This window comes from Triticum dicoccoides, chromosome 7A, assembly GCF_002162155.2.
Source record: "Triticum dicoccoides isolate Atlit2015 ecotype Zavitan chromosome 7A, WEW_v2.0, whole genome shotgun sequence".
NCBI lineage: Eukaryota > Viridiplantae > Streptophyta > Magnoliopsida > Poales > Poaceae > Triticum > Triticum dicoccoides.
The window spans coordinates 201,036,415-201,048,819 of record NC_041392.1 but is presented as its reverse complement, the minus strand read 5'-3'; the positions used below and the strand labels follow the sequence as shown (position 1 = coordinate 201,048,819).

General features: G+C 50.4%; 2 protein-coding genes across 2 annotated transcripts; one reads left to right on the top strand and one right to left on the bottom strand.

Annotated features, from left to right (window-relative positions):
* The first annotated feature begins 225 nt into the window (after window positions 1–225).
* On the top strand, window positions 226–1,730 carry LOC119327643 (aspartyl protease family protein At5g10770-like). The gene is made up of 2 exons (XM_037600735.1): window positions 226–334; window positions 475–1,730. Exons 1-2 carry the CDS (start codon window positions 226–228, stop codon window positions 1,728–1,730), a joined length of 1,365 nt encoding a protein of 454 aa, XP_037456632.1.
* A 4,010-nt stretch (window positions 1,731–5,740) lies between these two features.
* On the bottom strand, window positions 5,741–8,255 carry LOC119328441 (aspartyl protease family protein At5g10770-like). Its single transcript, XM_037601427.1, has 3 exons — window positions 8,087–8,255; window positions 6,793–7,367; window positions 5,741–6,678 (listed from the first exon to the last, which is right to left on the bottom strand). The coding sequence occupies exons 1-3, from the start codon at window positions 8,253–8,255 to the stop codon at window positions 5,932–5,934; spliced, it is 1,491 nt and encodes a 496-aa protein (XP_037457324.1). The 3' UTR covers window positions 5,741–5,931.
* Between the last annotated feature and the right edge of the window lie 4,150 nt (window positions 8,256–12,405).

Here is a 12,405-nt window from a genome sequence, read left to right as displayed (position 1 = left end):
ATAGACAAGGGAAACCACATGCCCAAGACTGAGAATAACCATTTTGTATGCCCACTTACATATCTGATATCACAATCAGTCGTCATAGAAGAACCCAGCTGCTAAAACAAGAACAATGCTGACGTCCTCGACGTACCTCATGTGCTCATTCATGGCTATATATAGGGAGGCTTCCGCCAGGTACCATGCAACCACCACCCCGGCTTCCGATCTCCACTAGCTACAATGGCTTCCGCCGTTCCCTGTCTGCTCTTGTGCTTGCTCGTTCTTTCTCCTCATCTCGGCAGTTCCTACCGCACAGGCTCCATCAATGGTGGGAAGCATGTCATCACCCGTTCGTCCCAGGAGTCCAAGAAACCATCGACCTGCTCCTCCGACCCTTCTGGTGAGAATTCAGAACCATTGTAATATGTTCGTCATGTGCTTGCAAATGTGTTCGTTTAATTTATGCTACAACTTGTCTACATCTTGCAGGAGATGGTAATGGATTGCCTGTGACGCATCGGCTGAGCCCGTGCTCTCCTTCTGCCGCCGGTCTGAGCCAGAGCATGCCCTCGGTCGGCGACGCCTCCAGCCGCGACGCCCTCCGCCTGCGCGGGCTCCTCGACGACTCAGCGGACAGCCCTGGTCTGACGATCCCCTCAACCGGCACCCCCCTGGTGGATCTTCCGGACGCAGCGGAATACCACGTCGTCGTCGGCTTGGGTACTCCGGCGCAGAACATCACCGTCGGATTCGACACGGCCACCGTCGGAGCCACGCTTCTCCAGTGCAAGCCATGCGCCACCGGGAACCCCTGCGACAAGGTCTTCATCTTCAACCCGTCCCACTCCCTGTCATCAACCCTTTACGACATTCCATGCGGCAGGACATGGGAAGGCTGCCCCTCTACCCGTTGCACCACCCCCGGCTGCACGTTCCGCGTGACACACAACGGCTCCCTCGTGTTGAACGCCACCATGGAGAAGGACACCCTCACGGTGGCGCCGTCGGTCCACGTGCGCGGCTTCAGGTTCCTTTGCCTGGAGATGATGAGCGAGGTACCGACCGACGGCACGTCGGGAGTCCTCGACCTCAGCAGGAACCGCTACTCGCTGGCCTCACAGGTCAGTCTGTCCCCAGACACGGTCGCCTTCTCCTACTGCCTGCCTAGGGGCGCCGAGTCCCAGGGCTTCCTCTCCTTGGGCACCACCCGGCCGGAGCTCGCCGGCCGCCGCGTGAGCTATGCCACCCTGTACAGCAGATTCCCCCGCCGGAACCTGTACTTCCTGAGGCTCACCGGCGTGCGCATCGGCGGGACTGAGCTCCTGATCCCCACCGAGCCGCTCGCCAGCAACGCGCTGATCGAGGTGCAGACGACCTTCACCTACCTGAAGCCTTACGTGTACGAGGACCTGCGCGAGGTGTTCAGGGCGTGGATGAGCAATTACAAGGTGGCGCCGTCGTCAGGCGAGCTCGACACGTGCTACGACTTCACCGGACTGAACACTCTCGAAGTGCCGATCATCACGCTCAGCTTCGAGGGCGGGGCGAGCCTGGAGCTCGGGATCGAGCAGATGATGTACTTCAGCAACCCCCACAACATCTTCTCGGTGGCGTGCCTCGCGTTCGCGCCGGCGCCGGCGTACGGGTCGGGCGTCTCCGTCATCGGGTCGCTGGCTCAGGCGTACACGGAGGTGGTCTACGATCTGATTGGAGGCAAGGTCGGGTTCGTCGACAACCGCTGCTGATCGATCAAGCCACTCAAAGCAGCACGTAGCATGCATGCATCTATCTATGCATCGCATGCATGTTACCAGTATATTGAAGGTTGGTCTTCAGAAATAAGGCTCAGAAGAGTCGCAGGTGATGTGTAAGTGTGGAGTGGAGTTATCTCCGCCTAGCTAGCTGATGGATATGCAGCAGCTACATAATTAAGTTACTGTTTTATGCTGCCTCGGCATCTTGCTTGTTTGCAGGTGCTGTATATCGACCGATACACCAAACTGCGTAGGCCATCAGGTGTCGAGCAGCTTGTTAGCATCGCCGACCTTCCGGGGCGTTCGTGATCCATGAACCGCCGGTCGTCGTCATTGAGCTGCAGCACAGGTAGCGCCTCCTTGAAGGCCATTGTTGACGGTGTAGAGAACGCACCGCCCTGTGTGCAGTAGTTGTCGTTGCCGTAGAGAAGACACCGCCATATTTGCTTGCCACTGCACCTCTTGCGTCGTCTTGGGTGGACGTTGTCGCCATGTCCCCGACGTGCATTGCCAAGTTGGAAGCGTCCGGATGCAGTGTGCCCAAGAGGTCCTTCAAGCAGGGCCGGGCCGGTAAATTCCGGGGCCCTGTGCGAAACTAAAGAATGGGCCCTATTTTACTAAAATGAACTAATGAGTTGTTATAATGTATATAATATACTGTCTTACAAAATAATTGGATATGTAAAAAATCATACCTATTCAACTCCCGTTTGCATAATACTAAACTGTGTTGTTTAACAAGGAGGCAAGAACCGATCTCTAACGATCCCTGTCAAAAGTTAATTAGGATTTATGAAATTAGAAATTAGAAATTAGGAGTTGGAACCTGTTTTGAAGCCGTGAAGCACTTGGAGTCGATCGCCAGTCGATCTGACGAGGCGAGATCGATCCGACGAGGCGACGAGTCTAGAACTTAGGAGAGAGGAAGGCAAGAACTGCAGAGGCGTGAATTGCGTGCAGCTTGCCGATTGATACGATGAGGGCTGAAGGCATGAGGCGATACGATGAAGGTTGAGGGCATGAGGCGAAGCCGCGAAGGAGTCGATCCCGTTTCCTGTAACGACGCCGCCGCACCTGCTATTACGGTTTTGTGATCGATCTAGTCCATGATCTCTTTTTTTTCTTTGGGACCGAGATCCCGTTTCCTTCTCGATCGAGGCATCGAGCAGCATTTTTTTTAAGGAAGATCGATCGAGCAGACTTTTTTCTTTAGGGTAATCGATCGAGCAAACGAGCAGCAGCGTCCAGCACCCAATGGCCCAGGGCCTGCTATGACAATTTTTTCTAACTACTAGGCCTATATACAAATTTTGGGGCCCCAAAAATTTAGGGGCCCTGTGCGGGCTGCACACATTTTACAACTATAGGCCCGGCCCTGCCTTCGAGATGGTGGCCATTGCCAAGTCACTTGGGTCGACCAGACTAGAGTGCCATGGTGGAACCGCCGGTCGGGAACAAGGGGCACACATGCAGTTCCTCCAAAGACTCCCCCTACCCCACGTCAAGCATGAACGGTCTTGCCCTCCATGGCCACGTCTCGTCGGGGAAGACAAGCTCGGCGGCGGGAAGGGAGGAAGGTGGCACTGATGTGGTGGCAGCCCGACTTTCGACGAGTGGGGATAGCAATCGATTCGGTGGAATTTGACTTAGACGACCTGACGATACCCTACCCGACGACACACATTTGCAATCGCTAAACCAATCTTCGATGTGCAGTAGGCACGATCAATGTGAACAACGAGGTTTGAGGTCCGCAAGCAAGCGGAGAATCGGCAAGAACTACAGTAACTTGCAATATGAAATTACAGATAATAAACTAAACACACAGAATAGATGAACAAGTTGGGGTTCCACCGATGATCTGACAAGTCGGTAGTCCTACACCCCTTGTGGATGCAAATTATAGTGAAGGCTAAACAATATAACAAAAACCAAAGTTTTAAACCCTAATAAATGACGGCACAAGAGAGGTTCGATGCGAGGGGATCAAAGCCCAATCAAGAGCGGTGTTCTGCAAGAAAAAAGAAATGTTGTTTTGACGGTTTCTGTTGGTCGTCACACTGCTCAAAAGAAGGGATACCACTACAGATGTGCGGTCAATGGCAAAGGAAGACGACTTATTGTTTGACACATTGCTCAAAACTGTCACGACACCTTGTATGGCGTCTGAAACAAAACAAACACGTCTTCTCATATGTCGTTTTAGATATCGGTGACACGGCCATTGGTCTAGCGCGTGCGTGATTGTCAGGCGGGCTAACATGGTGCTAGTGTGCCTGACACGGTTAACGGCAACAACATGATTCAATTGTGACTAAAAGGTTGTGGCATACAATGTTAGTGGTGACAACGCTGTGGCGGATATCAGAAGGACGTGTCCGGCAGGCAGAGCGATGACCGTTGACCATTGATGGTCAAAGACGGCAAGCCGGTTGGCCTGTCTTACGTAGAGAACGCGCCTAGTGGATAGTCGTTTCTCAAGGGGGAAGAGACGAGCATATAAATTTTTCACAGGGCCATGGATGCACTTAAGTGCAAAATAGGGTCATTTAGACGAATAAATACTTACGTAACTCTTGGAACAAGATGCATGATAGGACGGGAGACATGGCCGGTTGTGGGGGCGACCGAGAATTCTTCTCAAATCAGTTGGGTGAATGCAAACGTTTTTCATATCAATGCGAACAACGAGGTTTGAGTATATAAGTTTTATGTGAGGCCATGGGCGTGCTGAAGTACAAAATAGGGCCATCTATAGACAAATAAATACTACACAACTCTTGCATGATAGGACAGGAGACATGGTTGGTTGTGAGGGCGACGGAGAATTCTTCTCAAATGGGTGTAGCTAGGTCTCAGTCGACTAAGAATTAAACAAGTTTCAGTCAAGTGACATACTCCCTCCGTCCTAAAATAAGCGTCTCAACTTTGTACTAACTCTAGTACAAAGTTGTACTAAGCTTGAGACACTTAGGCTGTGTTTGATAGCGAAGTATTGAAAAACTAAAGTATTGAAAAACTACAGTAATTTAACAAGTAGGTATAAAATATCATAGTTTTGACATTACAACGAATTTTGAAGTATTAAGAATACTGTGGACCTGTTTGGCAAAAGGTTTATACGCTGCAGTTACAAACACGCTCATTGCTAGCTAGCTAGAAGTTCCAAGCTGATGTACGGCCATGCACAAACTAGTACGACCATGCACTAGCCGAACAACCAATATGAACACACCATACACAAGCTCCATATTACACTGATAAAAAGGAGTTGGTTGTCGATTACCACACATGCCATCACGTGCAGCAAGAACATGATCAGTCCATCTTGACCTGGCAAGTCCAGCATACATAGTAAAAACAAAATCAAATCCCTACACACCTTCGCTAGATGAGGATCTGGAAATGTAGGGAACACAGATTGGGATGAGATGACTTCAGTAGGAAAAATCGGAAGCAGCGGCAATCGGAAGTAGCAAGCAATGAAGGACAGTGTACTAATCATTTCCCCCCCCCCCCTTTGTTAATTTTTTGATTTGTCCATGACCGCTGACCAAGAGGACAGGCGGTGATGATGGGTTGGGAGTGAGTTGAAGATAACGCTCGTTCTTTCGTCTTCTCTGTTTTTTTAAAAAAGGTCGGAGGTTCTTTTTTATATGCAGAGAAAATACCATGGTATTGGAAAAACTATGGTATTAATACTACAGTTTTTTGTTCTCACCAAACAGCTCACAGTAATTAAAACCATGGTATTTCTAAAAACTGTAGTATTTTCAAAATACATAGAAAATACTTTGCTATCAAACGGGGCCTTATTTTAAAATAGAGGGAATAGTATGTAAGAAGAAGAAGAAAAATTATATGGATCTCAATGCAAAATCTAAGGAATATAATATTGACTGAGACATAACGAAGTCTCAGAGACTTAGCGAAACTGTTCTCAAATCAGCTGGGTGAAGGCAAACTTTTTTCATATGCACCCACCGCCTCAACCCCTTTATTCATAGTTGGAAATCGATAAAAAGTATTCCCTCCGTAAACTAATATAAAAACGTTTAGAATACTAAAGTAATGATCTAAATGCTCTTATATTAGTTTACAGAGGGAGTACACGATACTAACACATGCAGCCGGTAGGACATAGAGTGGCGATCGATACGCGTGGGTCACTTCTTTTCTACCAGGAAGGAAATCAGCAACTGAAGGGAACAAAACCAATCTTCTCAGCTGCAACGTCGTAGATCACCTCGGCGGAACGCTGCTGCGTGTTGCCGATGATGGAGAAGGAATCATCATCGCCCGCCGCGAACGCGAGGCACCCGTAGGCCGGCTGCGCTACCTCATCAGGGAACATCATGATCCCGTAGAAGTCGAGGTCGAACACGGCTCCGTCGCTGAAGTTAAACGACACCCCCGGTATGACGATGGCGCTCTGGCCGGAGAAGTCGTAGCAGGTGTCGAGTTCTTCGAAGGGCGGCGCCGGCTTATTCCCCTTCATGGTGAACTTGAAGCGGTCGCGGAGCAAGGCGTAGGCCTTCGAGGGGATGTACGTGAGGGTGGTGCCGGAGTCGAGCAGGGTGCCCTTGCTGGTGAACACGGATGGCGGCACCGGCAGGACGTAGCCACCGATGTTGATGGACGCGAGCTCCACGAAGTAGAAGGACGGGTACTCCGGCTTCTTGATCATCGCCGTGTACTGGACCTTGCCGGTGTCCGGGGCGGCGCCGATGCTGAGGAACCCGGGCCTCGACATGTTGTGAGACGGCAGGCAGTAGGAGAAGGTGCCGTCGTAGGAGGACGCCGTTTGCGAGGCCAGCGAAAGCTGGCCACGGCCAAGGCCAAGCAGCCCGTCGACGCTGCCAAAGTCGCCCAGGTTGGTGGTGCCGCATCCGAACGGGAAGCTGGAGAAGGTACGCGATGAGGAGAACGTCAGCATCTCCTGTGAGAGCGCACCAGACGTGGACGAGCCGTCGCCATAGCCGACGCGGTACAGGCAGGTGGTGCCGTTGCACATGCCGCCGGCCACCGAGCACTTTGGCGTACCGCATCGCACGACTTCGTAGGTGGAGGATTTGGTCGGGTCGAAAAGCGGGTCGCGTTGTTGGTAACAGTGTCCGGCGGCGCACGGCTGGCACTGGACCCACGACAGGTCGCTGCCGGTGTCGAACAGCAGAGCAGATGGCTGAGGCGGCGTGCCGAAGCCAACTATGACGATGAACTCCGTTATGTTGTAGCCGCTGGTCCCCGGCACGTCCGGGATGGTGACGGACGGCCCCTCCGCTGGTGCAGGGGCCGGCGGGAAGTATATCGGAGGGAAGGCTACGGCTGGGACTGGAGGCATCCCCTCTGATGGTGCGGGATTTGGCGGAAAGAACATCGGAGGGAAGGCGATGACTGGTAACATCGGAGGCATGCCCTTTGCTGGTGCTGAACCTGGTGTGGGGCTTGGCGGGAAAATGAACGGAGGGATCGGAGGCATGGCCATCGGAGGCATGGCTGAAGGGTAAGACCTTTGGCGGATGGTGCTCAGTCGGGCTCTGTCGTGGTTGGCGATGTCGCGATTGCGTCCCGCCTGCTCGGCCGTGCTGCAAGATGGATGGATGGCGAACTTGTTGCCAGAAGTCTCGCCTGTCAATCATTTACATATCACATGCTACATATATGTATTGCTCTTTCTGTAATAATGATAAAAGTAAATGTTTTTGTTCTTATAACATTCTAAAAACTATTTGTGCCTAAATTAAAGCTTTCGGCGTATTAGACGCGTAGTGATCTAGTGGATGGATATAGCTGTATATATTTCTCAAAAAAAAAAAGATGTAGCTGTATATGTATAGATTTGCTTCACACTCTAGATGTTTTGTGCGGAGTTGCCCAGGCGAGTTGTCACCGAGAGCCCGGCATGGATGGAAATAATTTCTTCTTTTTTTGTGAGAAAAGTATGGAAATTATTTCTGTCTCTGCTTTGCGATTCATATCACACGTTCTTGGATCCTAAAAAAAAACACGTTCTTTAGTTTGTGTGACAAAATTTGTTTTATTCCATACTGTCGCCGAACGTTTTCATTGATTTTCTTCTTTTAAAATGTGTCATAATATTTTCAAACAAGACAAAATGTATCAAAAAACAGAAAACGCGCCACAAATCTCAAAGTAAAGACAGATGGTGAACGCGTGCATGATATATCTCGTGCATGGTAGAAAAATCACACTCCCGAGAAAGCAGCAACATCTCTTTTTTCTCTAAACGAAGCATCAGAAGTTTCTACGGTAATTTCACACCCGTAGTATTCCATACCTTTTCTTTGGTGTATTTTGTACAGGTATACTAGTGCTCTGACCCATACCTGAAAACGAGGAGGGATCATAGCACTGGGCTCGAGCCTTGGAGGCGACCACCTGGTCGAGGCTGACGGAGAGGTAGCGCTTCGGCGGAGCCGCCAGAGCGCCGCCGCAGAGGAGGGCCAGCACCAGCACCAGCAGGCCGTAGAGGAGCGACCGTCCGGCGGACGCCATTGCAAGCACAGATCAAAGGCCTTTGTCTCGCACCGGTGAATGAATGGAGCGGCAGTGCTCCGAATCCTTATATAGGCGGACGCGGGGCATCGTATCAGGTTCGACATAATCACGAAAAGCAAGAAAACAGGCGTCGCTGTTGCCAAGATTTGCGCCTCGGACGAGCCGAGCAGGAGCTTGGCTGCCGCCTCGGCGCGATGCATCCGATGAGCATGATGCAGCCCCTTGCGTCGGATAGGTCGGCTGAATCTTTTTTTCCTTTTTTTTTTTTGAAATCAACCGCGTCTCTATTTATTCATGAAAGGCAGGAATTTCTGCCGAAATAATATGAAGAATACAGTCTGGTGGTGCTTGCACCCAAATCTTACTAATATTATTTGTTACCTCCTCCTTGGCCAACCCGTGCGCAGTGCCATTCGCCGTTCTCCTTACCCAAGTCTCCTTCCATCTTTCTTTCTTTGCCAGCATGTTTTTCACCTCTCTGATCATCGGCCCCAGCACGGAGAGATCGGCTTCCTCATTCTGAATCTTGCGGACCACCTCCAGGCAATCCATCTCGATGTGCAAGCTAGTAATGTTGAATTCCTCCGCCAGCTCCACCGCCCTTTTGCAAGCCAGCAACTCCATCTTCTCTGGATCACCTCCCATCGAGTGGAAGTGGCATGCACCTCCGAGGAGTGGAAGTGGCTGAATCTTTTTTTCGCTCGTAATATTATTGTTAGTGCAGCTTGCCTTTTTTTTAGACAAGTTAGTTTTTTTTGAAGAAATCTCGCCACTTTATTAGATAATACCAATGTTCATAGGTACACGATGTTGGTCATTAGAGACTCCCAGCCAAACATGCCGACCAGCCCTAAATTACAAGCGAACTTAACGAGATTGTAAGCCTTGAAATTATGATTTCTACGCTTAAAAACGAAAGAAACCGAAGCGAAAGTGCTTCTTCGTCCCATTATTTCATGTATAATAGCCGAGTGCAGCCCTCCTGTTCCTTGGTTTAAGTCTAGTACCACACCTTGGCAGTCCGAAGCAACTGTCAAGTTTGTCACCTGAAGATCCTCTGTAAGTGGTAACGCCTCCCTACATGCAAATGTTTACCGAAAAAGGCTTTTGTCCTGCTTTATAAATAAAGTAAACCGCCAAAGAGCACACATACATGGACTAGTTCAAACACACACCCAAGTCTCACAAAAGGAAGTACAAAAGGTTCTGCTGAGGGCACAGCTCAACAAGCCCAAACAAAAAGGAAAAAAGGACGCCGGAGCACACAACAGGCGTCTAGTCTGGCTCCGGAGGAGGCGGACGGGCAGCGACGACAGTCGGACGGCCATCGAGCGAAGGTCGGCGATGAAGGCGGAGATGACGTCCCAGTCCTGTGGGCGGCTAAGCGGCCGCCAAAGCTGCAAGTCACCAGACATTTTGAAAAGAGCGTCAGTAGCCCGTCGAAGAGGAGTGTGTTGGATCACAAGTTTATTGCGGATCATTCAGAGAGTCCAAGCGATAGCTCCCATCTCAAGCCACCTAATGTGGCGAGAAGGCAGGGGGGAGTTCTGGAGTTCGGCAAATAAATCGGGGAAGTTGGTGTGACACCAATTCCCACGAACCGCCTCTCTAAAGCAGCTCCACACAAATTGAGTGGACACACAAGAGAAGAAGATATGATTCGAGTCTTCGAGGACACCGCATAGCGGGCATAGGCCAGAGCCCGGGCCATTGCGTTTGCGGACCTCGACCCCAGACGGGTCCGTCCGCGAACCCTTTGCCACATGAAGATCTGGATTTTCAATGGTAGGCGGATGGACCACACTGCCATAAGGGGGGAGGTGCGGTGGAGGGGGCGATGGCCTGTTACAGGGACTTGGTGGAGAATTGGCCTGACGGCTCAAGGCGCCACCTCACCTGATCCGGGCCAGTGCCCACTACTGGCTCGTGGATAGTGACGCAATCAAGCAACTCACGCCATGCGGCAGAATCCGGAGGCCCAAATGGCCTCCGGAATGTGAGGCGCCCAAAGTCAATAAGGGCCTCTCTACTGAGATCCAAGGGTCGACAACGATGGAGAAGAGGTCAGGGAAGCGCGTCGCGAAGGGGGTGTCGCCGGCCCACCGGTCAAACCAGAACAAAGTCGTAGCCTCAGATCCAACCGAGATGGAGGTCCCAATGTGGAGGACTGGGAGAAGATGGACGACCGACTTCCAGTACTGGGAACCGCCAGTGGCTGACAGAAGGCTAGGGGTTGCCCACGCAGTGTAACGCCCTCGATGCGGCTATATCTCCCACGTGTGGAAACACGACTTAGAGGCATAACCGCATTGAAAGCAATGTCGCAAGTGAGGTAATCTTCACAACAACCCATGTAATACATAAGGGAAAGAGATACACAGTTGGCTTACAATCGCCACTTCACACAATACATGAATAAAACATTACATCATCCAGATACACACAAGGTCCGACTATGGAACCCAAAATAAAAGAAGACTACCCCAAAAGCTACACAGATCCCCGATTGTCCCAACTGGGCTCCACTACTGATCGACTAAAACGAAACAACACAAAAGACAGGATCTTCATCGAGCTCCTCGTTGAGCTTGGTTGTGTCACCTGCACGGTTTCATCGGCACCTGCAATCTGGTTTTGGAAGTATCTGTGAGTCACGGGGACTCAGCAATCTCACACCCTCGCGATCAAGACTATTTAAGCTTATAGGTAGGGTAAAAGGTATGAGGTGGAGCTACAGCAAGCGACTAGCATATATGGTGGCTAACATACGCAAATGAGAGCGAGAAGAGAAGGCAAAGCACGGTCGAACAACTATGATCAAGAAGTGATCCTAGAACAACCTACGTCAAGCATAACTCCAACACCGTGTTCACTTCCTGGACCTCGCTGAGAAGAGACCATCAGGGCTACACACGCGGTTGATGTATTTTAATTAAGATAAACTTTAGGTTTTCTACAATCGGACATTAATAAATTCCCATCTGCCCATAACTGCGGGCATGACTTTCAAAAGTTCAAATCCCAGCAGGGGTGTCCCAACTTAGCCCATCACAGTCTCTCATGGTCAACGAAGGATATTCCTTCTCCGAAGACAATCCGATCAGACTCGGCATCCCGGTTACAAGACATCCTCGACAATGGTAAAACTAAACCAGCAAAGCCACCCGAATGTGCCGACAAATCCCGATAGGAGCTGCACATATCTCTTTCTGAGGGCACACCGGATTGTCCAAGGTTCCGGTAGGCCAGCACAGAGTTGCGCCTGGTGGCCACCGACAGCTGACAGGTTGGACCAACACTCAGAGGAGCACTGGCCCGGGGGGTTTAATAAAGATGACCCTTGAGCCGGCCAACCCAAGGGAAAGAAAAGGCTAGGTGGCAAATGGTAAAACCAATGTTGGGCCTTGCTGGAGGAGTTTTATTCAAGGCGAACTGTCAAGGGGTTCCCATTATAACCCAACCGTGTAAGGAACGCAAAACTGGGAACATAACACCGATATGACGGAAACTAGGGCGGCAAGAGTGGAACAAAACACCAGGCATAAGGCCGAGCCTTCCATCCTTTACGAAGTATATAGATGCATTAATTAAATAAGAGATATTGTGAAATCCCAACAAAATATCCATGTTCCATCAAGGAACAAACTCCAATCTTCACCTGCAACTAACAACGCTATAAGTGGGGCTGAGCAAAGCGGTAACATAGCCAAACAACGGTTTGCTAGGACAAGGTGGGTTAGAGGCTTGGCTTAACAATATGGGAGGCATGATATAGCAAGTGGTAGGTATTGTAGCATAGGAAAAGCAAAAGAGCGAGCAACTAGCAAGCAAAGATAGAAGTGATTTCGAGGGTATGGTCATCTTGCCTGAAATCCCGCAAGGAAGAAGAACGAGTCCATGGAGAAGACAAACGGACGTAGACGAACAGTTCCTCACAAACACGACGTTATCGGAACCAACCCGAAGAAGCAACACAGGAAAGAAGCACACAACATAGTAAACAACCAATACATGAACATGGCATGATATGTGGGATGCGGTATGCGGTGCATATGCATGATTTCGAAAGGAATGATTGAACCTGGCCCCAACTTGGAAATCCAAGAGTGCCGCTGGAAAGGTGAGGTGATTTCGGTCGAATCCGATA

What these genes read in the sequence shown, in the direction of transcription:
- LOC119327643 (XM_037600735.1), top strand. Translation starts at nt 226, where the DNA reads ATGGCTTCCGCCGTTCCCTGTCTGCTCTTGTGCTTGCTCGTTCTTTCT. An exon ending in TGGGAAGCATGTCATCACCC is followed by an intron (nt 335 to 474) that starts GTTCGTCCCAGG and finishes TACATCTTGCAG; the next exon opens with GAGATGGTAATGGATTGCCT.
- LOC119328441 (XM_037601427.1), bottom strand. Translation starts at nt 8,255, where the DNA reads ATGGCGTCCGCCGGACGGTCGCTCCTCTACGGCCTGCTGGTGCTGGTG. An exon ending in TGATCCCTCCTCGTTTTCAG is followed by an intron (nt 7,368 to 8,086) that starts GTATGGGTCAGA and finishes AATGATTGACAG; the next exon opens with GCGAGACTTCTGGCAACAAG. An exon ending in AATCCTCCACCTACGAAGTC is followed by an intron (nt 6,679 to 6,792) that starts GTGCGATGCGGT and finishes GCGCTCTCACAG; the next exon opens with GAGATGCTGACGTTCTCCTC.